The sequence below is a fragment of the Somniosus microcephalus genome, unplaced genomic scaffold, assembly GCF_052327205.1.
Source record: "Somniosus microcephalus isolate GS21.2 unplaced genomic scaffold, FLI_Smic_1.0 unresolved_chr4, whole genome shotgun sequence".
Classification (NCBI taxonomy): Eukaryota; Metazoa; Chordata; class Chondrichthyes; order Squaliformes; family Somniosidae; genus Somniosus; species Somniosus microcephalus.
The window spans coordinates 36,982,811-37,008,082 of NW_028225182.1; the positions used below are offsets into that span (position 1 = coordinate 36,982,811).

Consider the following 25,272-nt stretch of genomic DNA (forward strand, 5'->3'; position numbering starts at 1 on the left):
CCTTGGCGTTTGCGGAGATGCTGAATCGGACGTTGGTTGTGCCGCCATGGGTGGTGTACAGGCACCAGACTCCTCCCTACACGAACGTAAGTTTCCTCTCCTGTGTCAGCCAGGGCTCGGTGGGCAGCACACTCGCCTCTGAGTCAGAACCTGGTGGGATCAAGCCCCACTCCAGAGACTTGAGCACACAATCCAGGCCGACACTCCCAGTGCCGGTGCTGAGGGAGCGCCACACTGTCGGAGGTGCCGTCTTTCGGATGAGACGTTAAACCGAGGTCCCCGTCTGCTCTCTCAGGTGGACGTAAAAGATCCCACGGCCACTATTTCAAAGAAGAGCAGGGGGAGTTATCCCCGGTGTCCTGGGGCCAATATTTATCCCTCAATCAACATCACTAAAACAGATGTTCTGGTCATTTATCTCATTGCTGTTTGCAGGATCTTGCTGTGCGCATATTGGCTGCCCCGTTTATTTAGAAACCCCGTCCAGGGTCGTAGGGCAAACAGAAACATAGAAGATAGGAGCAGGAGTAGGCCATTCGGCCCCTCGAGCCTGCTCCGCCATTCAATGCGATCATGGCTGATCATCCAAACTCAGTACCCTGTCCCTGCCTTCTCCCCATATCCCTTGATCCCTTTAGCCTTAAGAAATATATCTAACTCCTTCTTGAATATATTTAATGAATTGGCCTCCACTGCCTTCTGTGGTAGAGAATTCCACAGGTTCACCACTCTCTGGGTGAAGAAATTCCTCCTCATCTCTGTCCTAAATGGCTTACCCCTTATCCTTAGACTGTGACCCCTGGTTCTGGACTCCCCGACCATCGGGAACATCCTTCCTGCATCTAGTCTGTCCAGTCCTGTTAGAATTTTATAAGTTTCAATGAGATCCCCTCTCATTCTTCTAAACTCCAGCGAGTATAAGCCCAATCGACCCAATCTCTCCTCATACGTCATTCCTGCCATCCCAGGTATCAGCCTGGTGAATCTTCACTGCACTCCCTCCATGGCAAGAACATCCTTCCTCATGTAAGGCGACCAAAACTGCACACAATACTCAAGGTGTGGTCTCACCAAGGCCCTGTACAACTGCAGTAAGACATCCTTGTTCCTGTCCTTGTCCAAAGAGAACCAACAACAACAACAACTGGCATTTGTATAGCGCCTTCAACGTGGGGGGAAAAGCTCCCACGGCAAAATGGACGTCGAGCCACAGAAGGAGAAGCGACGAGGCGAATCAAAAGTGATTTGATGACGCGAAGCTTGGATTTCGACAGCTTGTCGATGGTTGGAGGAGGGAATTGGGGGATTCGAGGTGACCTCCTCCAGCCCCACAACCCCTCCGAGATCTCTGCGCGCCTCCAATTCTAACCTCTTGTGCATCCCTGATTTTAATCGCCCCACCATTGGCGGCCGTGCCCTCAGCCGCCTGGGCCCCAAGCTCTGGAATTCCCTCCCTAAACCTCTCCGTCTCTCTCGCCACCTCCTTTAAGACGCACTTCCTTAAAACCTACCTCTTTGACCAAAGATTTTGGTCACCTGTCTCAATATCTCCTTATGTGACTTGGGTGTCAAATTTTGTTTGATAATCGCTCCTGTGACGCGCCTGGGGACGTTTTGCTACGTTAAAGGCGCTATATAAATGCACGTTGTTGCCCTGGGACAGAAGGAGTTGGAGTCGGGAGGCGAGGCGCTGAGTGAGGATGGAGGGAGAATGAATTTCGGTCGACCCGGGACAGGGGATTTGGGGCTCAATGGGGGAACGAAGGGGCAGCTAAGCCGCTGAAAGAAGTATTGGCTAACGAGGCCTCTGCTTCTGCACCCATTCCGGGCTGTGCGACCAGGATCCGCGCGCCCCCATTGCACAACGGGGACTACCCCACCCCCTTTTATTTTTGGTGGGGGGGGGCCCCCCATGAGCCTCGGGCAGAGGTCGGCCAATGCCCTGCCTTCAGGCTGACACACTTTGGTGCGGTCAAGGCCTCGGGCGGGTCGAAGGGACCGTCCGCGGAGTGAGGGATTTCGCCCTTTGCGTCGCAGAATTGTGTCTTTGGGGAATCAAAGTGGGGAGTTCTCACCCGCCTGTTGTCGTCTTGTCTGCTGTCACGTGGTGCTTGGGCTGAACCCACTTGATCTTGAGTTGTCCACTGGTTTCCCTCCCTCTCCCCTCTCCCCTCTCCTCCCCCTCTCCTCTTTCCCCCTCCCTCTCCCCTCTCCTCCCCTCCCCTCCCCCTCTCCTCTTTCCCCCTCCCTCTCCCCTCTCCTCCCCTCCCCTCTCCTCTTCCCCCTCCCTCTCACCTCTTCTCCCCTCCCTCTCACCTCTTCTCCCTCTCCTCTTTCCCCCTCTCCTCCCCCTCTCCTCTTTCCCCTTCCTCCTCTCCTCTCCTTCCCCCTCCTCTCCTCCCCCCTCCTCACCTCCCCCCCTCCTCTCCTCCCCCTCTCCTCTTTCCCCCTCTCCTCCCCCTCTCCTCTTTCCCCTTCCCCCTCTCCTCTCCTTCCCCCTCCTCTCCTCCCCCTCTCCTCTTTCCCCTTCCCCTCTCCTCTCCTCCCCCTCTCCTCTTTCCCCTTCCCCCTCTCCTCTCCTCCCCCTCTCCTCTTTCCCCTTCCCCCTCTCCTCCCCTCTCCTCTTTCCCTCTCCCCTCTCCTCTTTCCCTCAACCCCTCTCCCCTCCCTCCCCTCCCTCTCCCTCTCCCCTCTCCTCTTTCCCTCTCCCCTCTCCTCTTTCCCCCTCCCTCTCCCCTCTCTTTCCCCTCCCTCTCCCCTCTCCTCTTTCCCTCTCCCTCCCTCCCCCTCTCCTCTTTCCCCCTCCCCCTCTCCTCTTTCCCCCTCCCTCTCCCCTCTCTCCTCCCCCTCTCCTCTTTCCCCTTCCCCCTCTCCTCTCCTTCCCCCTCCTCTCCTCCCCCTCTCCTCTTTCCCCTTCCCCCTCTCCTCTCCTCCCCCTCTCCTCTTTCCCCTTCCCCCTCTCCTCTCCTCCCCCTCTCCTCTTTCCCCCTTCCCCCTCTCCTCTCCTCCCCCTCTCCTCTTTCCCCTTCCCCCTCTCCTCTTTCCCTCTCCCCTCTCCTCTTTCCCTCAACCCCTCTCCCCTCTCCTCCCCTCTCCTCTTTCCCTCTCCCCTCTCCTCTTTCCCTCTCCCCCTCTCCTCTTTCCCTCTCCCCTCTCCTCCCCTTCTCCTCTTTCCCCCTCCCTCTCCCCTCTCTTTCCCCTCCCTCTCCCCTCTCCTCTTTCCCTCTCCCTCCCTCCCCCTCTCCTCTTTCCCCCTCCCCCTCTCCCCTCTCCTCTTTCCCTCTCCCCTCTCCTCTTTCCCTCTCCCCTCTCCTCTTTCCCTCTCCCCTCTCCTCCCCTTCTCCTCTTTCCCCCTCCCTCTCCCCTCTCTTTCCCCTCCCTCTCCCCTCTCCTCTTTCCCTCTCCCTCCCTCCCCCTCTCCTCTTTCCCCCTCCCCCTCTCCTCTCTTTCCCCCTCCCCCTCTCCTCTCTTTCCCCCTCCCTCTCCCCTCTCTTTCCCCCTCCCTCTCCCCTCTCTTTCCCCTCCCTCTCCCCTCTCTTTCCCCTCCCTCTCCCCTCTCTTTCCCCTCCCTCTCCCCTCTCTTTCCCCTCCCTCTCCCCTCTCTTTCCCCTCCCTCTCCCCTCTCTTTCCCCTCCCTCTCCCCTCTCTTTCCCCTCCCTCTCCCCTCTCTTTCCCCTCCCTCTCCCCTCTCTTTCCCCTCCCTCTCCCCTCTCTTTCCCCTCCCTCTCCCCTCTCTTTCCCCTCCCTCTCCCCTCCCTCTCCCCTCTCTTTCCCCTCCCTCTCCCCTCTCTTTCCCCTCCCTCTCCCCTCTCTTTCCCCTCCCTCTCCCCTCTCTTTCCCCTCCCTCTCCCCTCTCTTTCCCCTCCCTCTCCCCTCTCTTTCCCCTCTCCTTTTTCCCCCTCCCTCTCCCCTCTCCATCCCCTCTCCTCTTTCCCCTTCCCTCTCCCTCCCCCTCTCCTCTCCCCCTCTCCTCTCCATCCCCCTCTCCTCTTTCCCCCTCCCTCTCCTCCCTCTCCTCTTTCCCCCTCTCCTCTTTCCCCCTCCCCCTCCCCCTCTCCTCTTTCCCCCTCCCCCTCCCCCTCTCCTCTTTCCCCCTCCCCCTCTCCTCTTTCCCCCTCCCCCTCTCCTATTTACCCCTCCCCCTCTCCTATTTACCCCTCCCCCTCTCCTCTTTCCCCCTCCCTCTCCCCTCTCCTCCCCCTCTCCCCTCCCTCTCCATTCTCCCTCTCCCCTACTCTCTTCCCCTCCCTCTCCATTCTCCCTCTCTGCCTCTTCTCTTCCCCCCTCCCCTTTCCTTCTTCCGCCCCCTCTCACTCTCCCTCCATCTGCCCCGCCCTCCTCTCTCCCTCTGTCCTCCCCTTCCTGGCTCTGTCTGTCCCTATGGTAACGGGGGGTCGGATGCCCCACGGGAGGACGGGTCTCCCCTCGAGTTTCGCCCTAAGTCGTGGCCCCTCCTGCTTTCCAGGCCCACGTTCCGTACAGCGAGTACTTCCGGCTGGACCCACTGCGGGAGTTCCACCGCGTGGTCAGTATGGAGGACTTCATGCAGGAGCTGGCACCGGAGCACTGGCCTGCGGGGGAAAGGGTCGCCTACTGCTTCGACGCTGCAGCTCGCAGGAGCGCCGACAAATCGTCCTGCCCCATGAAGGTGAGTCCTGCGGGAGGGGGGAGTGTGGAATACCAGCCTGGACCCGGGGCCTGTTACCAGGAGCGTGGGTACGGGGGGTATCGGGAGCGCGGGTACTGGGGGTATCGGGAGCGTGGGTACGGGGGGTATCGGGAGCGTGGGTACTGGGGGTATCGGAGCGTGGGTACTGGGGGTATCGGAGCGTGGGTACTGGGGGTATCGGAGCGTGGGTACTGGGGGTATCGGGAGCGTGGGTACTGGGGGTATCGGGAGCGTGGGTACTGGGGGTATCGGGAGCGTGGGTACTGGGGGTATCGGGAGCGTGGGTACTGGGGGTATCAGGAGCATGGGTACTGAGGCTGTCAGGGTATGGGGGGTATCGGGATGGTGGGTACTGGGGGTATCGGGAGCGCGGGTACTGGGGGTATCGGGAGCGCGGGTACTGGGGGTACCGGGAGCGCGGGTACTGGGGGTACCGGGAGCGCGGGTACTGGGGGTACCGGGAGCGCGGGTACTGGGGGTATCGGGAGCGCGGGTACTGGGGGTATCGGGAGCGCGGGTACTGGGGGTATCGGGAGCGCGGGTACTGGGGGTATCGGGAGCGCGGGTACTGGGGGTATCGGGAGCGCGGGTACTGGGGGTATCGGGAGCGCGGGTACTGGGGGTATCGGGAGCGCGGGTACTGGGGGTATCGGGAGCGCGGGTACTGGGGGTATCGGGAGCGCGGGTACTGGGGGTATCGGGAGCGCGGGTACTGGGGGTATCGGGAGCGCGGGTACTGGGGGTATCGGGAGCGCGGGTACTGGGGGTATCGGGAGCGCGGGTACTGGGGGTATCGGGAGCGCGGGTAATGGGGGTATCGGGAGCGCGGGTACTGGGGTTATCGGGAGCGCGGGTACTGGGGGTATCAGGAGCATGGGTACTGAGGCTGTCAGGGTATGGGGGTATCGGGATGGTGGGTACTGGGGGTATCGGGAGCGTGGGTACTGGGGGTATCGGAAGCGTGGGTAATGGGGGTATCGGGAGCGCGGGTACTGGGGGTATCGGGAGCGTGGGTAATGGGGGTATCGGGAGCGCGGGTACTGGGGTATCAGGAGCGTGGGTACTGGGGTATCGGGAGCGTGGGTAATGGGGGTATCGGGAGCGCGGGTACTGTTGGTATCGGGAGCGCGGGTACTGAGGCTGTCAGGGTATGGGGGGTATCGGGATGGTGGGTACTGTTGGTATCGGGAGCGCGGGTACTGGGGTATCGGGAGCGTGGGTAATGGGGTATCAGGAGCGCGGGTACTGAGGCTGTCGGTATGGGGGTATCGGGATGGTGGGTACTGTTGGTATCGGGAGCGTGGGTACTGGGGGTATCGGGAGCACGGGTACTGAGGCTGTCAGGGTATTGGGGGGGTATCGGGATGGTGGGTACTGGGGGTATCGGGGTACTGGGGGTATCCGGGTACTGGGGGTATCGGGGTACTAGGGGTATCAGGTTACCGGGGTATCGGGTTACTGGGGGTATTGGGGTACTAGCAATACACTGAACACGGGGTACTGGGACTTCAGGAGCATAGACTGGTGGATGGGTTGTCTGTTCTTGTTGTGATTGACTCCGGATATTCGGCAGGATGGGAATCCATTTGGACCGTTCTGGGACCACTTCAGTGTGGATTTTGACCGCTCGGAGCTGTTCAGCGGGATTGCCTTCAACTCCTACTACAAGCCCCAGTGGATCGACAGGTAATGCATGTAGTCCGAGTGTGTCTGATACTGAAAGCCGCTGTGTCAGCCTTGGGCTGTGTGAACAAGTGCTGACATCACCTTCCGATATTGCCCTCGCGGGTGAGCTGCGCGTTTCCGTCGGCCTGTTAGATGGTTCTGGCGGGAATTGGCCCTCTCATCTCACGCCGAGTGCCATCTCTGTCCTCGTGGGAGGGAGGAGGGAAAGGCCACTGAGGCAATGAGCACCAACCGGGCGGAGATTTAATGGGGCAAACCGGGAGCGACCCTGTCGAGATCTTAGCAACCTAAAAACAACCTTTTGTGATTTTGTGACCTTAGCAACCAGTAAAAGAAAGGATTTGAATTTCTATAGCGCCTTTCATGACCTCCGCACACCCCAAAGCGCTTCACAGCCAATGAGGTACTTTGGCACTGTTGTAATGACCTATTGTGGCCTTAGCGACTAGAAATGGCTTACGGCCTTAGAAACCAGCAATGACTTGTTGTGATGTCATGAACTTAGCACCCAGTGACCTATTGTGACTGTAGCAACCCGGGATGATCAATTGTGATGTCATGCCCTTAGCAACCAGGGATGATCAATTGTGAGGTCATGACCGTAGCAACCACGAAGGTCAATTGTGATGTCATGTCCTTAGCAACCAGGAATGATCAATTGTGATGTCATGCCCTTAGCAACCAGGGATGATCAATTGTGAGGTCATGACCGTAGCAACCATGAAGGTCAATTGTGATGTCATGTCCTTAGCAACCAGCAATGATCAATTGTGATGTTATGTCCTTAGCAACCAGGAATGATCAATTGTGATGTCATGTCCATAGCAACCAGCAATGATCAATTGTGATGTCATGCCCTTAGCAACCCAGTGACCTCTTGTGACTATAGCAACCACGTTTAGTTTTAAGATGGTCGATATTTTGGAACCAAGATTTAGCGGCCTGCTGCTCCCTTTCCAGGTACCCGGCCTCCGAGCACCCGGTTCTGGCCCTTCCTGGGGCTCCGGCCCAGTTCCCCGTGCTGAGCGAGCACCGGCACCTCCAGAAGTACGTCGTGTGGGCGGACAAGATCGCGCAGGAGGCCGAGGGCCACATCCGGGCCTTGCTGGTCAGGCCCTACCTGGGCGTTCACCTGCGTGTCGGTGTGGACTGGGTGAGTGGCTGTATTTGCTGTTGTTGTGGAGGATGGCACTGCCAGCTCACTGTGAACCGGGCCCGCCTCAGTCTAACCGGATACCAAAGCACAGAAGAGGTGCGCAAACTCAATGTTGCGGTAACCGTTAGGGCTAAGCTGTGCCATACCCACCAGCAAGATCCCAGGTTCCATCTGTGCTGCGAGCTGATCTCAGCCGGGACCTTGGTTGGGATCAGCTAGAATCGCCCTCCATGCCCCTGGGTTACGGCTTAAGGAAAATTCAGCCAGGATTCCCACTCCTGATCCAGCAGTGACCCTTGCTGGAAGGGGCGTGGACAGGATCAGGGCTTGGACATGCTTTTCTTGATATATATTAATGACTTGGGCATGGGTGTACAGGGCACAATTTCAAAATTTGCAGATGACACAAAACTTGGAAGTACAGTGAACAGTGAGGAGGAGAGTGATAGACTTCAAGAAGACATAGGCTGATGAAATGGGCGGACACGTGGCAGATGAAATTTAACACAGAAAAGTGTGAAGTGATACATTTTGGTAGAAAGAATGAGGAGAGGACATATAAACTAAAGGGTACTGTTGAATCCGTGAATGTTAATGTATGGTATTCTTCAATAAATCGACAGAGACTGCAGAGGAACAATTAACAGGTGTTTACTGGATGCCGGTTACTCAAAAACGAAAGTACAGATCCCTACTCAGGGTTTATATACAGGTGTGGTCACTGCCGGTACTACAGTATACAGGAGCTGTAAAAAGTAGTTCTCCCCTTAAAGGTACATACACTACAGGTACACTCCTTAAGTGGGTGCACGAACAGAGAGACCGAGGGGTATATGTGCACAAATCGTTGAAGGTGGCAGGGCAGGTTGAGAAAGCAGTTAAACAGGCTTACGGGATCCTGCCTTCATAAATAGAGGTATAGAGTACAATAGTGTGGAAATTATGATGAGCCTGTATAAAACACTGGTTCGGCCTCAACTGGAGTATTGTGTCCAATTCTGGGCACCGCACTTTAGGAAGGATGTGAAGGCCTTAGAGAAGGTGCAGAAAAGATTTACAAGAATGGTTCCAGGGATGAGGGACTTCAGTTACGTGGATAGACTGGAGAAGCTGGGGTGGTTCTCCTTGGAGCAGAGAAGGTTAAGAGGAGATTTGATAGAGGTGTTCAAAATCATGAGGGGTCTGGACAGAGTAGATAGACAGAAACTGTTCCCATTGGCGGAAGGGTCGAGAACCAGAGGACACAGATTTAAGGTGATTGGCCAAAGAACCGAAGACGACATGAGGAAAAACTTATTACACAGTGAGTGGTTAGGATCTGGAATTCACTGCCTGAGAGGGTGGTGGAGGCAGATTCAATCGTGGCTTTCAAAAGGGAATTGGATAAGTACCTGAAGGAAAAATATTTGCAGGGCTACGGGGAAAGGGCGGGGGAGTGGGACTAGCTGCAGCGCTCTTGCAGAGAGCTGGCACGGGCTCGACGGGCCGAATGGCCTCCTTCTGTGCAGTAACCATTCTATGATTTTAATTTACAGCACAGAAACAGGCCACTGGACCCGACTGGTCCGTGCCGGTGTTTCTGCTCCACACGAGCCTTCTCCCACCCCTCTTCGTCTCACCCCATCAGCACATCCTTCTGTTCCTTTCTCCCTCATGTCTTTATCTAGCTTCCCCTTAAAGGCATCTCTGCTATTCGCCTCAACATAGGAACAGGAGGAGGCCATTCAGCCCCTCGACTGTGTTCCACCATTCAATGAGATCATGGCTGCTCTCAGATCCATTTACCCGCCTTGGTTCCGTACCCCTGAATACCCTTGCCTAACAAAAATCTATCAATCTCAGTTTAGACATTTTCAATTGACCCCCCCCGCCCCCGAACCAGCATCCACAACTTGGGAGTGATGCCGCCCACAGTTGAATATGGGCTCTTGGGCGAGGTCCTGGACGGAGGGCAGCTGGAGCCAATGGGGCCCCCCCTTCAGGGGGGATGGAGGCCGTTAAAATGGCTGGGGGCGGGGTGGGGGGGTGGTGCAGGAAGCTCAAACTTTGATGATGTTACAGGAACAGGAGGAGGCCATTCAGCCCCCGGAGTCTGTTCCACCATTCAGTGAGATCATGGCTGATCTGCATCCCAACCCACCTTGGCGCCACATTCTTTAATAACCTCGGCTCGCAAAAAAATCTATTCACTCTCAGATTTAAAATGATTAATTGAGCTAGCCTCTACTGCTTTGTGCGGGAGAGAGTGCCACACTTCTTCCACCCTCCTTCCTAACTTAATAAGAAATAGGAGCAGGAGTAGGCCAATCGGCCCCTCGAGCCTGCTCCGCCATTCAATAAGATCATGGCTGATCTGATCCTAATCGCCAATCTACTATCACAGAACCATCTCCTGAATCTAACAGAATTAGACACAGGAAATAGGAGCAGGATCAGGCTACACGGCCCCTGGGCCCGCTCCGCTACCCACAGGGCCATGACCGATCCGAACCTAGACTCATGTCCAAATTCCTGCCCGCTCCCCGTAACCCTTAGTTCCCTTTACTTCTAGGAAACTGTCTATTTCTGTTTTAAATTTATGTAATGATGTAGCTTCTACAGCTTTTTGGGGCAGCATATTCCATGGACCTACCACCCTCTGAGTGAAGTAGTTCCTCCTCATCTCAGTTTTGAAAGAGCAGCCCCTTATTCTAAGACTATGCCCCCTAGTTCTAGTTTCACCCATCATCGGGAACATCCTCCCCGCATCCACCCGATCCAACCCCTTCACAATCTTATATGTTTCAATAAGATCGCCTCTCATTCTTCTGAACTCCAATGAGTAGAGTCCCAATCTACTCAACCTCTCCTCATATGTTCATCCCCTCATCCCCGGGATTAACCGAGTGAACCTTCTTTGTACTGACTCGAGAGCAAGTATGTCCTTTCTTAAGTATGGACACCAAAACTGTATGCAGTAAACTTCTCTCCTGAATGGTCTGGCGTTGATTTTAAGGTGATGTCCCCTTGTCCTAGACTGCCCCCCCGCCCTCCCCACCAGCGGAGAATGTTTCTCTCTATCTACCCAATCAATTACCTTTCAAATCCTAAATCAGGGGTCACAGTCTCAGGATAAGGGGTCGGCCATTTAAGACTGAGATGAGGAATTTCTTCACTCAGAGGGTTGTGAATCTTTGGAATTCTCTGCCCCAGAGGGCTGTGGATGCCGAATCGTTGAGTATATTCAAGGCTGAGTTCGATAGATTTTTGGACTCTAGGGGAATCAAGGGATATGGGGATCGGGTGGAAAAGTGGAGTTGAGGTCGAAGATCAGCCGTGATCTTATTGAATGGCGGAGCAGGCTCGAGGGGCCGAATGGCCAACTCCTGCTCTTACTTCTTATGTTCTTATGTAAATCAGCCTTTAACCTTCTCTATTCCAGGAAATACAAGCCTAGTTTATGGAATATCTCCTGATAATTTAACCCTTGGCGCCATGGTAGCATTCTGGTGAACCTGCGCTGCTCTCCTTCCACGGCCAATATATTCTTTTTTGTTCCCCTCCCCGGACAGAAAAACGCGTGCAATATGGTGCGGGACGGGACGGCGGGACCTCACCTCATGGCTTCGCCCCAGTGTGTCGGCGACAACCGGCAGACCGCCCGGCCGCTGACCATGGAGATGTGTCTGCCCAGCCTGGCGGAGATCAGGAGGGCGGTGGCGAGCTGGGCGAAGAGCACCGGGGCGAAGGCCGTCTACATCGCCACCGACTCTGAGCCCTTCACCGCCGAGATCGAGCGGGCCGTTAATGGGAAGGTAAGGAATGGCGGGACTGCGCTCCTGTGAAGCGCCTTGGGGAGGCATTTGCTGTTGTTGAGAGGGACGTGCCCTGTAAATGTAAGGGAGGGGCGCAACGTAAATGTGAGGGAGAGGCGCAACGTAAATGTAAGAGAGAGGCGCAACGTAAATGTAAGGGAGGGGCGCAACGTAAATGTAAGGGAGGGGCGCAACGTAAATGTAAGGGAGAGGCGCAACGTAAATGTAAGAGAGAGGCGCAACATAAATGTAAGGGAGGGGCGCAACGTAAATGTAAGGGAGAGGCGCAACGTAAATGTAAGGGAGGGGCGCAACGTAAATGTAAGGGAGAGGCGCAACGTAAATGTAAGGGAGAGGCACAACGTAAATGTAAGGGAAAGGCGCAATGTAAATGTAAGGGAGGGGCGCAACGTAAATGTAAGGGAGGGGCGCAACGTAAATGTAAGGGAGGGGCGCAATGTAAATGTAAGGGAGAGTGCGCAATGTAAATGTAAGGGAGAGTGCGCAATGTAAATGTAAGGGAGAGGCGCAACGTAAATGTAAGGGAGAGTGCGCAATGTAAATGTAAGGGAGAGGCGCAACGTAAATGTAAGGGAGGGGCGCAACGTAAATGTAAGGGAGGGGGCGCAATGTAAATGTAAGGGAGAGGGCGCAACGTAAATGTAAGGGAGAGGGCGCAACGTAAATGTAAGGGAGAGGCGCAACGTAAATGTAAGGGAGGGGCGCAACGTAAATGTAAGGGAGAGGCGCAACGTAAATGTAAGGGAGAGTGCGCAATGTAAATGTAAGGGAGAGGCGCAACGTAAATGTAAGGGAGAGGCGCAACGTAAATGTAAGGGAGAGTGCGCAACGTAAATGTAAGGGAGAGGCGCAACGTAAATGTAAGGGAGAGGCGCAACGTAAATGTAAGGGAGGGGCGCAACGTAAATGTAAGGGAGAGGCGCAACGTAAATGTAAGGGAGGGGGCGCAATGTAAATGTAAGGGAGAGGGCGCAACGTAAATGTAAGGGAGAGGGCGCAACGTAAATGTAAGGGAGAGGCGCAACGTAAATGTAAGGGAGAGGGCGCAACGTAAATGTAAGGGAGAGGGCGCAACGTAAATGTAAGGGAGAGGCGCAACGTAAATGTAAGGGAGGGGGCGCAAAGTAAATGTAAGGGAGAGGGCGCAACGTAAATGTAAGGGAGAGGGCGCAACGTAAATGTAAGGGAGAGGGCGCAATGTAAATGTAAGGGAGAGTGCGCAATGTAAATGTAAGGGAGAGTGCGCAATGTAAATGTAAGGGAGAGGCGCAACGTAAATGTAAGGGAGGGGGCGCAATGTAAATGTAAGGGAGGGGGCGCAATGTAAATGTAAGGGAGAGGGCGCAACGTAAATGTAAGGGAGAGGGCGCAACGTAAATGTAAGGGAGAGGCGCAACGTAAATGTAAGGGAGAGGCGCAACGTAAATGTAAGGGAGAGGCGCAACGTAAATGTAAGGGAGGGGCGCAATGTAAATGTAAGGGAGGGGCGCAACGTAAATGTAAGGGAGAGGCGCAACGTAAATGTAAGGGAGGGGGCGCAATGTAAATGTAAGGGAGAGGGCGCAACGTAAATGTAAGGGAGAGGGCGCAACGTAAATGTAAGGGAGAGGCGCAACGTAAATGTAAGGGAGAGGGCGCAACGTAAATGTAAGGGAGAGGGCGCAACGTAAATGTAAGGGAGAGGCGCAACGTAAATGTAAGGGAGGGGGCGCAATGTAAATGTAAGGGAGAGGGCGCAACGTAAATGTAAGGGAGAGGGCGCAACGTAAATGTAAGGGAGAGGGCGCAATGTAAATGTAAGGGAGAGTGCGCAACGTAAATGTAAGGGAGAGGCGCAACGTAAATGTAAGGGAGGGGGCGCAATGTAAATGTAAGGGAGAGGGCGCAACGTAAATGTAAGGGAGAGGCGCAACGTAAATGTAAGGGAGAGGCGCAACGTAAATGTAAGGGAGAGGCGCAACGTAAATGTAAGGGAGGGGCGCAATGTAAATGTAAGGGAGAGGGCGCAACGTAAATGTAAGGGAGAGGCGCAACGTAAATGTAAGGGAGAGTGCGCAATGTAAATGTAAGGGAGAGGCGCAACGTAAATGTAAGGGAGGGGCGCAACGTAAATGTAAGGGAGAGTGCACAATGTAAATGTAAGGGAGAGGCGCAACGTAAATGTAAGGGAGAGGCGCAACGTAAATGTAGGAGAGTGCGCAACGTAAATGTAAGGGAGAGGCGCAACGTAAATGTAAGGGAGAGTGTGCAATGTAAATGTAAGGGAGAGGCGCAACGTAAATGTAAGGGAGAGGCGCAACGTAAATGTAAGGGAGAGGCGCAACGTAAATGTAAGGGAGAGGGCGCAATGTAAATGTAAGGGAGAGGCGCAACACAAATGTAAGGGAGAGGCGCAACACAAATGTAAGGGAGGGGGCGCAATGTAAATGTAAGGGAGAGGCGCAACGTAAATGTAAGGGAGAGTGCGCAACGTAAATGTAAGGGAGAGTGCGCAACGTAAATGTAAGGGAGAGTGCGCAACGTAAATGTAAGGGAGAGGCGCAACGTAAATGTAAGGGAGGGGCGCAACGTAAATGTAAGGGAGAGGCGCAACGTAAATGTAAGGGAGAGTGCGCAACGTAAATGTAAGGGAGAGGCGCAACGTAAATGTAAGGGAGGGGCGCAACATAAATGTAAGGGAGAGGCGCAACGTAAATGTAAGGGAGAGGGCGCAATGTAAATGTAAGGGAGAGGCGCAACGTAAATGTAAGGGAGAGGGCGCAACGTAAATGTAAGGGAGAGGGCGCAATGTAAATGTAAGGGAGAGGCGCAACGTAAATGTAAGGGAGTGCGCAATGTAAATGTAAGGGAGAGGCGCAACGTAAATGTAAGGGAGAGGCGCAACGTAAATGTAAGGGAGAGGCGCAACGTAAATGTAAGGGAGGGGCGCAACGTAAATGTAAGGGAGGGGCGCAACGTAAATGTAAGGGAGGGGCGCAACGTAAATGTAAGGGAGGGGCGCAACGTAAATGTAAGGGAGAGGGCGCAACGTAAATGTAAGGGAGAGGCGCAACGTAAATGTAAGGGAGAGGGCGCAACGTAAATGTAAGGGAGAGGCGCAACGTAAATGTAAGGGAGAGGGCGCAACGTAAATGTAAGGGAGAGGCGCAACGTAAATGTAAGGGAGAGGCGCAACGTAAATGTAAGGGAGGGGCGCAACGTAAATGTAAGGGAGAGGGCGCAACGTAAATGTAAGGGAGAGGCACAACGTAAATGTAAACGTGTGGCTGCTACCTCTGTTGCTAAGCTCTCTCTGTGCTTCCTTCTCCTCCAGGTGAAGGTGGTGAGCCTGAAGCCCCAGCTGCCCCAGATCGACCTCTACATCCTCGCCCAGGCCGACCACTTCATTGGCAACTGCGTCTCCTCCTTCACCGCCTTCGTGAAGCGCGAGCGCGACGTGCGCGGCCGGCCCTCCTCGTTCTTCGGCATGGACCACCCGCCGGGACCGAGGGACGAGCTCTAAGCGGGGGAGGGGCAGGGGGAACGAAGGGGAGTGGGTCTGCCGATCCGATCAGGCCCCCCCCGGACAAGACCAGGCGCGGCTCCGACTGAGGGGAGGGCCGGGGGGGCCACGTCGAGCCATGTTCGGGGAACGAATCCCAACCCCCCCCCCCCCCGCCATCCTCACTAACTGTGCCCAGTTTACCAGCAGGGGTCACTAGAGAGCCTGGCTGGCGGGAGGGAGGGAGGTGGTCAGAGGTCAGAGGGCACGGGGAACTGACCCCAATCGCGATGGGTGGCCATTGAAGGCAGGTTTGGGGGGTGCAACTGCTAATAGCCGCGTAATGACGGAGCAGCGACGCTCACCGGTTTACGAGCCCGATTGGCATGCCTCATACCTCCTACCCCGCCCACACACCTCCATTTTCTCCCCTCCGCTCCTGAAGGTGCTGACTCTTGCTGGGGTACGGTTCCACTGGGCGCTGGACGCTCTCATGAAGCCCCACCCCCACCTCCACCTGATGCAAGTAGCCATTCTTTATAGGTAAAGCCCAGACAGTTGAGTGTCAGAAGGCTATTCAAGTATAATGGGCCTCACAGCCAAGCCCTCCTCACCAGTCAATTTTCTGCTCTCCCCTCCTGAGGGCGCTGACTATTGCTGGGGTACAGTTCCGCGGGGTGTTAGGCATTCCCCCCCTCCCCCCCGCCCCGCACCACCCCACACCTCATGCCAGACAAAACCAGCAGGCTATTCAACTTTAATGGGCGTCACATCCAAGCCCTCCTCCCCTCCACCACCACCCCCCCACACCGCCCCCAAAAACAGGTCCTCACCCAATGGCCCACACGCACATGCACTTTGCAGCCGAGGTCACAGGCTAGCGAGCGGGACCCCGACCGAGCGGCACTGAGGCTAATGGCAGCCTGCCAGTTGCTCACCGGGGCCTGAGGCCTATCTGCCCTGGCTGGAGCCCGGGGTCTTGCATTCGCCCGCAAAGCTATCCGCGCGTCTCTCGTCACATGATTGGTGCTGACTGCGGGCGGGATTGGCCAGGCCAAGCCCCTGATACCCTTAGCACCGGGGACCAAGAGGCCTTGAAGTGAATAACTACTAGAAGAAAGAAACGCCGTGTCTGTAATTGTTTTATATTAAGGTGAAAATAATAAGTTCATTATCGATTCATGTGTCTGGCGTTACACTTCTGTTCCTCAGCATCTTCACACCAGGGAAAGGGATCAGCGCGAAGCGAGTTGGGCTGTCTCAGTCCACTCTCCACCAGAGGAAGCTTTACTCTGTATCTAACCCGTGCTGTACCTGCCCTGGGAGTGTTTGATGGGACAGTGTAGAGGGAGCTTTACTCTGTATCTAACCCGTGCTGTACCCGCCCTGGGAGTGTTTGATGGGACAGTGTAGAGGGAGCTTTACTCTGTATCTAACCTGTGCTGTACCTGCCCTGGGAGTGTTTGATGGGACAGTGTAGAGGGAGCTTTACTTTGTATCTAACCCGTGCTGTACCTGCCCTGGGAGTGTTTGATGGGACAGTGTAGAGGGAGCTTTAATCTGTATCTAACCCGTGCTGTACCTGCCCTGGGAGTGTTTGATGGGACAGTGTAGAGGGAGCTTTACTCAGTATCTAACCCGTGCTGTACCTGCCCTGGGAGTGTTTGATGGGACAGTGTAGAGGGAGCTTTACTCTGTATCTAACCCGTGCTGTACCTGCCCTGGGAGTGTTTGATGGGACAGTGTAGAGGGAGCTTTACTCTGTATCTAACCCGTGCTGTACCCGCCCTGGGAGTGTTTGATGGGACAGTGTAGAGGGAGCTTTACTCTGTATCTAACCTGTGCTGTACCTGCCCTGGGAGTGTTTGATGGGACAGTGTAGAGGGAGCTTTACTCTGTATCTAACCCGTGCTGTACCTGCCCTGGGAGTGTTTGATGGGACAGTGTAGAGGGAGCTTTACTCTGTCTCTAACCCGTGCTGTACCTGCCCTGGGCGTGTTTGATGGGACAGTGTAGAGGGAGCTTTACTCTGTATCTAACCCGTACTGTACCTGCCCTAGGAGTGTTTGATGGGACAGTGTAGAGGGAGCTTTACTCTGTATCTAACCCGTGCTGTACCTGCCCTGGGAGTGTTTGATGGGACAGTGTAGAGAGAGCTTTACTCTGTATCTAACCCGTGCTGTACCTGCCCTAGGAGTGTTTGATGGGACAGTGTAGAGGGAGCTTTACTCTGTATCTAACCCGTGCTGTACCTGCCCTAGGAGTGTTTGATGGGACAGTGTAGAGGGAGCTTTACTCTGTATCTAACCCGTGCTGTACCTGCCCTGTGAGTGTTTGATGGGACAGTGTAGAGGGAGCTTTAGTCTGTATCTAACCCGTGCTGTACCTGCCCTGGGAGTGTCTGATGGGACAGTGTAGAGGGAGCTTTACTCTGTATCTAACCCGTGCTGTACCTGCCCTGGGAGTGTTTGATGGGACAGTGTAGAGGGAGCTTTACTCTGTATCTAACCCATGCTGTACCTGCCCTGGGAGTGTTTGATGGGACAGTGTAGAGGGAGCTTTACTCTGTATCTAACCCGTGCTGTACCTGCCCCGGGAGTGTTTGATGGGACAGTGTAGAGGGAACTTTACTCTGTATCTAACCCGTGCTGTACCTGCCCTGGGAGTGTTTGATGGGACAGTGTAGAGGGAGCTTTACTCTGTATCTAACCCGTGCTGTACCTGCCCTGGGAGTGTTTGATGGGACAGTGTAGAGGGAGCTTTACTCTGTCTCTAACCCGTGCTGTACCTGCCCTGGGCGTGTTTGATGGAACAGTGTAGAGGGAGCTTTACTCTGTATCTAACCCGTACTGTACCTGCCCTAGGAGTGTTTGATGGGACAGTGTAGAGGGAGCTTTACTCTGTATCTAACCCGTGCTGTACCTGCCCTGGGAGTGTTTGATGGGACAGTGTAGAGAGAGCTTTACTCTGTATCTAACCCGTGCTGTACCTGCCCTAGGAGTGTTTGATGGGACAGTGTAGAGGGAGCTTTACTCTGTATCTAACCCGTGCTGTACCTGCCCTAGGAGTGTTTGATGGGACAGTGTAGAGGGAGCTTTACTCTGTATCTAACCCGTGCTGTACCTGCCCTGGGAGTGTTTGATGGGACAGTGTAGAGGGAGCTTTAGTCTGTATCTAACCCGTGCTGTACCTGCCCTGGGAGTGTCTGATGGGACAGTGTAGAGGGAGCTTTACTCTGTATCTAACCCGTGCTGTACCTGCCCTGGGAGTGTTTGATGGGACAGTGTAGAGGGAGCTTTACTCTGTATCTAACCCGTGCTGTACCTGCCCTGGGAGTGTTTGATGGGACAGTGTAGAGGGAGCGTTACTCTGTATCTAACCCGTGCTGTACATGCCCCGGGAGTGTTTGATGGGACAGTGTAGAGGGAGCTTTACTCTGTACTTAACCCGTGCTGAACCTGTCCTGGGAGTGTTAGATGAGGACAGTGTAGAGGGAGCTTTACTCTGTATCTAACCCGTGCTGTACCTGCCCTGGGAATGTTTGATGGGACAGTGCAGAGGGAGCTTTACTCTGTATCTAACCCGTGCTGTACCTGCCCTGGAAGTGTTTGATGGGACAGTGTAGAGGGAGCTTTACTTTGTATCTAACCCGTGCTGTACCTGCCCTGGGAGTGTTTGATGGGACAGTGTAGAGGGAGCTTTACTCTGTATCTAACCCGTGCTGTACCTGCCCTGGAAGTGTTTGATGGTACAGTGTAGAGGGAGCTTTACTTTGTATCTAACCCGTGCTGTACCTGCCCTGGGAGTGTTTGATTCATATAGAGTGTGCCCGAATTCCCCGGCATTGACAACTTCACCCCGTGAGCGGAAGATTCACAAAAATACAGGACATCCTTTGTCTGGATCTTGTGTCTGTAACTGGAGATGACACCCTGGTCTTTGCGTTCCCTCTGGCTCTCAGTTGAGTGGGTGAGTTTCTCCTTCTTACGCACTGTGGCAGTGAGTGTGATGATTCTTTCACTACTGTCAGACACTGGGATTGCTGAACCAACGTGTTGAAGCGAGTGATTGCGATGGAGCCGAAAGCTAAGAAGAATAGTGGAGTACCGTATCCCACCACAAGATAGTGCTACTGTTAAAAAATGCAGTAAATTTGAGCAACGCAGAATCATGATCTGCAGAAGCACAAGATTTCGTTAAATTCAAACGTGTGTGTAACAGGACTGAGTGTCCCAGCACTGACTGTGTGTGTGTAACAGGACTGAGTGTCCCAGCACTGACTGTGTGTGTAACAGGACTGAGTGTCCCAGCACTGACTGTGTGTGTGTAACAGGACTGAGTGTAACAGGACTGAGTGTCCCAGCACTGACTGTGTGTGCAACAGGACTGAGTGTCCCAGCACTGACTGTGTGTGTGTAACAGGACTGAGTGTCCCAGCACTGACTGTGTGTGTAACAGGACTGAGTGTCCCAGCACTGACTGTGTGTGTAACAGGACTGAGTGTCCCAGCACTGACTGTGTGTGTAACAGGACTGAGTGTCCCAGCACTGACTGTGTGTGTGTAACAGGACTGAGTGTCCCAGCACTGACTGTGTGTGTGAAACAGGACTGAGTGTCCCAGCACTGACTGTGTGTGTAACAGGACTGAGTGTCCCAGCACTGACTGTGTGTGTAACAGGACTGAGTGTCCCAGCACTGACTGTGTGTGTGTAACAGGACTGAGTGTCCCAGCACTGACTGTGTGTGTGAAACAGGACTGAGTGTCCCAGCACTGACTGTGTGTGTGAAACAGGACTGAGTGTCCCAGCACTGACTGTGTGTGTGTAACAGGACTGAGTGTCCCAGCACTGACTGTGTGTGTAACAGGACTGAGTGTCCCAGCACTGACTGTGTGTGTAACAGGACTGAGTGTCCCAGCACTGACTGTGTGTGTGTAACAGGACTGAGTGTCCCAGCACTGACTGTGTGTGTGAAACAGGACTGAGTGTCCCAGCACTGACTGTGTGTGTGTAACAGGACTGAGTGTCCCAGCACTGACTGTGTGTGTGTAACAGGACTGAGTGTCCCAGCACTGACTGTGTGTGTGAAACAGGACTGAGTGTCCCAGCACTGACTGTGTGTGTGAAACAGGACTGAGTGTCCCAGCACTGACTGTGTGTGTGAAACAGGACTGAGTGTCCCAGCACTGACTGTGTGTGTGAAACAGGACTGAGTGTCCCAGCACTGACACTGTGTGTGTAACAGGACTGAGTGTCCCAGCACTGACTGTGTGTGTAACAGGACTGAGTGTCCCAGCACTGACTATGTGTGTGTAACAGGACTGAGTGTCCCAGCACTGACACTGTGTGTGTAACAGGACTAAGGCCTAGAAATTCAGTATAGCCACGTTCGGGGTGCTACAGTCGGGCGGCCGCTAAAGTTTGCGCCCGGCGCAAGTTCGCACCACCTTCGCCGATATTCAGTCGCATCGCCCCAAGAGGTTGCTGCTGCGCTAAAACAGGCGATGCACGACTATCATTAGGCGCTAAGCCGGCGGTCCGGGGCGATACCCCCGAGGGCGGGCGCAGCGCAGGTGCGGCGAGTTGCTAATTGACGGCAGACACTCTGGCGCCGGTCAGCTCTTAAAGGGGCAGGGTGGACTTGTCTGGCTGCCATGCCCTGCGCACTGCAGCCCTGAAGCAAGGCCTGACCAATGCTGGTTCATCAGTTCTACGCCCTGGACCATGGGGAAGCCCGCTATTCTTCCAAATCCCATTGTACGCTCTTGCTGCTTGTCCAGGGTCATGGGGAAGGAGATGTACTGACGTCTCCTTCTGAAAAGGGCATTGTTCACCTGTCGGATGCAGCAATGTACCGCGAACTGGGAGATGTTGGCAATGTCCCCAGTAGCGGATTGGAAGGAGCCGGTGGCATAGAAGTTGAGAGCCACCGTCACCTTCACTGCCACCGACAGAGACGTCCTGCTCCTCAGCTGTGGCTGCAGATCTCTGCGCAGCAGGTGGCAGATCTCAGTGACCACCTCCCTTCTGAATCGCAGCCTCCGAACACACTGCTCCTCAGACATGTTCAGATATGAGAACTGCTGGCGGTATACCCTGGGTGGGTAAGGCCTCCTGTGCCGACACCTGTTGGCCCTTCTCCGTCTGGCCATGACTGGCACTCTCTCACGGCGTCTCTGATCCCTTTGAATGCAATGCAGAAAGCCAACGTTTCCACCCATTGTAGCCCCCATTACAGTATATGTGGCGACTCAAGGCGATGGCACTGAAAGTGAAATCCAAGTGCAAAGCTCTGGCCTGAAGCCAGAAGTACCTGTGCGAGCGCTGAGTCAAAGCAGAAAGCTCTCTGCCTTTGTCTCTCACACAGAAGGATTGGCACAAACTGGCTGTCACTTATAATGCAGGAGGAGTCCCCTTTTAAATAGCGCCCCCCGCACCCCGCAGCGACTGGGAACCGTTCCCCTCTACCAGTCGCTGGGGGCGCCAGGCGCAAAGAAGGGCGGCACCACTGAAGTTCCGGTTTGGGGCGCACAAAGGGCGTTGCACGATGAAATGACGTCAGGATCTGCGCGCGCATCTGAGCGCGCGCAAAGACTTTGCGCCGACGCTAAATCTCTAGTGAAGTTGGGGAGAGGCGCAGATCGCGCTGCACCCGGCCACTAGCCGCCTATCGCCCAACATCTCCTCCTAAGGCGCTACCGGCTGGCGCAAGCAACTGAATTTCTAGGCCATAGTGTCCCAGCACTGACTATGTGTGTGTAACAGGGCTGAGTGACCCAGCACTGACTGTGTGTGTGTAACAGGACTGAGTGTCCCAGCACTGACTGTGTGTGTGTAACAGGACTGAGTGTCCCAGCACTGATTGTGTGTAACAGGACTGAGTGTCCCAGCACTGACTGTGTGTGTAACAGGACTGAGTGTCCCAGCACTGACTTGTGTGTGTGTAACAGGACTGAGTGTCCCAGCACTGACTATGTGTGTGTAACAGGACTGAGTGTCCCAGCACTGACTGTGTGTGTGTAACAGGACTGAGTGTCCCAGCACTGACTGTGTGTGTGTGTAACAGGACTGAGTGTCCCAGCACTGACTGTGTGTGTGTAACAGGACTGAGTGTCCCAGCACTGACTGTGTGTGTGTAACAGGACTGAGTGTCCCAGCACTGACTGTATGAGTGTAACAGGACTGAGTGTCCCAGCACTGACTGTATGAGTGTAACAGGACTGAGTGTCCCAGCACTGACTGTGTGTGTAACAGGACTGAGTGTCCCAGCACTGACTGTGTGTGTAACTGGACTGTGTGTGTAACTGGACTGAGTGTCCCAGCACTGACTGTATGTGTGTAACAGGATTGAGCGTCCCAGCACTGACTGTGTGTGTGTAACTGGACTGAGTGTCCCAGCACTGACTGTGTGTAACTGGACTGAGTGTCCCAGCACTGACTGTGTGTGTAACAGGACTGAGTGTCCCAGCACTGACTGTGTGTAACTGGACTGAGTGTCCCAGCACTGACTGTGTGTAACTGGACTGAGTGTCCCAGCACTGACTGTGTGTAACTGGACTGAGTGTCCCAGCACTGACTGTGTGTAACAGGACTGAGTGTCCCAGCACTGACTATGTGTGTGTAACAGGACTGAGTGTCCCAGCACTGACTGTATGTGTGTAACTGGACTGAGTGTCCCAGCACTGACTGTGTGTGTGTGTAACAGGACTGAGTGTCCCAGCACTGACTGTGTGTAACAGGACTGAGTGTCCCAGCACTGACTGTGTAACAGGACTGAGTGTCCCAGCACTGACTGTGTGTGTAACAGGACTGAGTGTCCCAGCACTGACTGTGTGTGTAACAGGACTGAGTGTCCCAGCACTGACTATGTGTGTGTAACAGGACTGAGTGTCCCAGCACTGACTGTGTGTGTAACAGGACTGAGTGTCCCAGCACTGACTGTATGTGTGTAACAGGACTGAGTGTCCCAGCACTGACTGTATGAGTGTAAGAGGACTGAGTGTCCCAGCACTGACTGTGTGTGTAACAGGACTGAGTGTCCCAGCACTGACTGTGTGTGTAACTGGACTGAGTGTCCCAGCACTGACTGTGTGTAACTGGACTGAGTGTCCCAGCACTGACTGTGTGTAACTGGACTGAGTGTCCCAGCACCGACTGTGTGTAACTGGACTGAGTGTCCCAGCACTCACTGTGTGTGTAACTGGACTGAGTGTCCCAGCACTGACTGTGTGTGTAACAGGACTGAGTGTCCCAGCACCAACTGTGTGTAACTGGACTGAGTGTCCCAGCACTGACTGTGTGTGTAACAGGACTGAGTGTCCCAGCACTGACTGTGTGTGTGTGTAACAGGACTGAGTGTCCCAGCACTGACTGTGTGTAACTGGTGATGTGCCTCAATAATCCCGAGACTCGATGTTAGCGAAACAAAACAAGGCTTTTATTAACTTAGAAGTGGAGAGAGGTATCTTCCCTGGAGGTCTGCAGTACTGGCTGTGAGGCCAGACTGAGCTGGCTTACATAGAGGCCAGGTATGGGCGGAGCCCTACACACAACACATTCCATACATTCCAATACACAATACAATGGTGAGGAGAAACCTGAAACCAACCACAGTCACAGGCAATACAATGGTAAGGGGGAACCTGAAACCAACCACAGTCACAGGCAGTGATGAATGGAATATTTCATCACAACTGGACTGAGTGTCCCAGCACTGACTGTGTGTGTAACAGGACTGAGTGTCCCAGCACTGACTGTGTGTAACAGGACTGAGTGTCCCAGCACTGACTGTGTGTGTAACAGGACTGAGTGTCCCAGCACTGACTGTGTGTGTAACAGGACTGAGTGTCCCAGCACTGACTGTGTGTGTAACAGGACTGAGTGTCCCAGCACTGACTGTGTGTGTAACAGGACTGAGTGTCCCAGCACCGACTGTGTGTGTAACAGGACTGAGTGTCCCAGCACTGACTGTGTGGAACAGGACTGAGTGTCCCAGCACTGACTGTGTGTGTAACTGGACTGAGTGTCCCAGCACCAACTGTGTGTGTAACAGGACTGAGTGTCCCAGCACTGACTGTGTGTGTAACAGGACTGAGTGTCCGAGCACCAACTGTGTGTAACTGGACTGAGTGTCCCAGCACTGACTGTGTGTGTAACAGGACTGAGTGTCCCAGCACTGACTGTGTGTAACTGGTGATGTGCCTCAATAATCCCGAGACTCGATGTTAGCGAAACAAAACAAGGCTTTTATTAACTTAGAAGTGGAGAGAGGTATCTTCCCTGGAGGTCTGCAGTACTGGCTGTGAGGCCAGACTGAGCTGGCTTACATAGAGGCCAGGTATGGGCGGAGCCCTACACACAACACATTCCATACATTCCAATACACAATACAATGGTGAGGAGAAACCTGAAACCAACCACAGTCACAGGCAATACAATGGTAAGGGGGAACCTGAAACCAACCACAGTCACAGGCAGTGATGAATGGAATATTTCATCACAACTGGACTGAGTGTCCCAGCACTGACTGTGTGTGTAACAGGACTGAGTGTCCCAGCACTGACTGAGTGTCCCAGCACTGACTGTGTGTGTAACAGGACTGAGTGTCCCAGCACTGACTGTGTGTGTAACAGGACTGAGTGTCCCAGCACTGACTATGTGTGTAACAGGACTGAGTGTCCCAGCACCAACTGTGTGTGTAACAGGACTGAGTGTCCCAGCACTGACTGTGTGGAACAGGACTGAGTGTCCCAGCACTGACTGTGTGTGTAACTGGACTGAGTGTCCCAGCACCAACTGTGTGTGTAACAGGACTGAGTGTCCCAGCACTGACTGTGTGTGTAACAGGACTGAGTGTCCCAGCACTGACTGTGTGAATGTAACAGGACTGAGTGTCCCAGCACTGACTGTGTGTGTAACAGGACTGAGTGTCCCAGCACCGACTGTGTGTGTAACAGGACTGAGTGTCCCAGCACTGACTGTATGAGTGTAACAGGACTGAGTGTCCCAGCACTGACTGTATGAGTGTAACAGGACTGAGTGTCCCAGCACTGACTGTGTGTAACTGGACTGAGTGTCCCAGCACTGACTGTGTGTGTAACAGGACTGAGTGTCCCAGCACTGACTGTGTGTAACTGGACTGAGTGTCCCAGCACTGACTGTGTGTAACTGGACTGAGTGTCCCAGCACTGACTGTGTGTAACTGGACTGAGTGTCCCAGCACTGACTGTGTGTAACAGGACTGAGTGTCCCAGCACTGACTATGTGTGTGTAACAGGACTGAGTGTCCCAGCACTGACTGTATGTGTGTAACTGGACTGAGTGTCCCAGCACTGACTGTGTGTGTGTGTAACAGGACTGAGTGTCCCAGCACTGACTGTGTGTAACAGGACTGAGTGTCCCAGCACTGACTGTGTAACAGGACTGAGTGTCCCAGCACTGACTGTGTGTGTAACAGGACTGAGTGT

The 25,272-nt window shown here is 54.3% G+C and overlaps 1 protein-coding gene across 1 annotated transcript; it reads left to right on the plus strand.

Annotated features, from left to right (window-relative positions):
• On the plus strand, positions 1-15,987 carry pofut1 (protein O-fucosyltransferase 1). Its single transcript, XM_085977293.1, has 6 exons — positions 1-86; positions 4,466-4,648; positions 6,243-6,355; positions 7,316-7,508; positions 11,063-11,305; positions 14,640-15,987. Exons 1-6 carry the CDS (start codon positions 18-20, stop codon positions 14,826-14,828), a joined length of 990 nt encoding a protein of 329 aa, XP_085833419.1. The 5' UTR covers positions 1-17; the 3' UTR covers positions 14,829-15,987.
• The last annotated feature ends 9,285 nt before the right edge of the window (positions 15,988-25,272 follow it).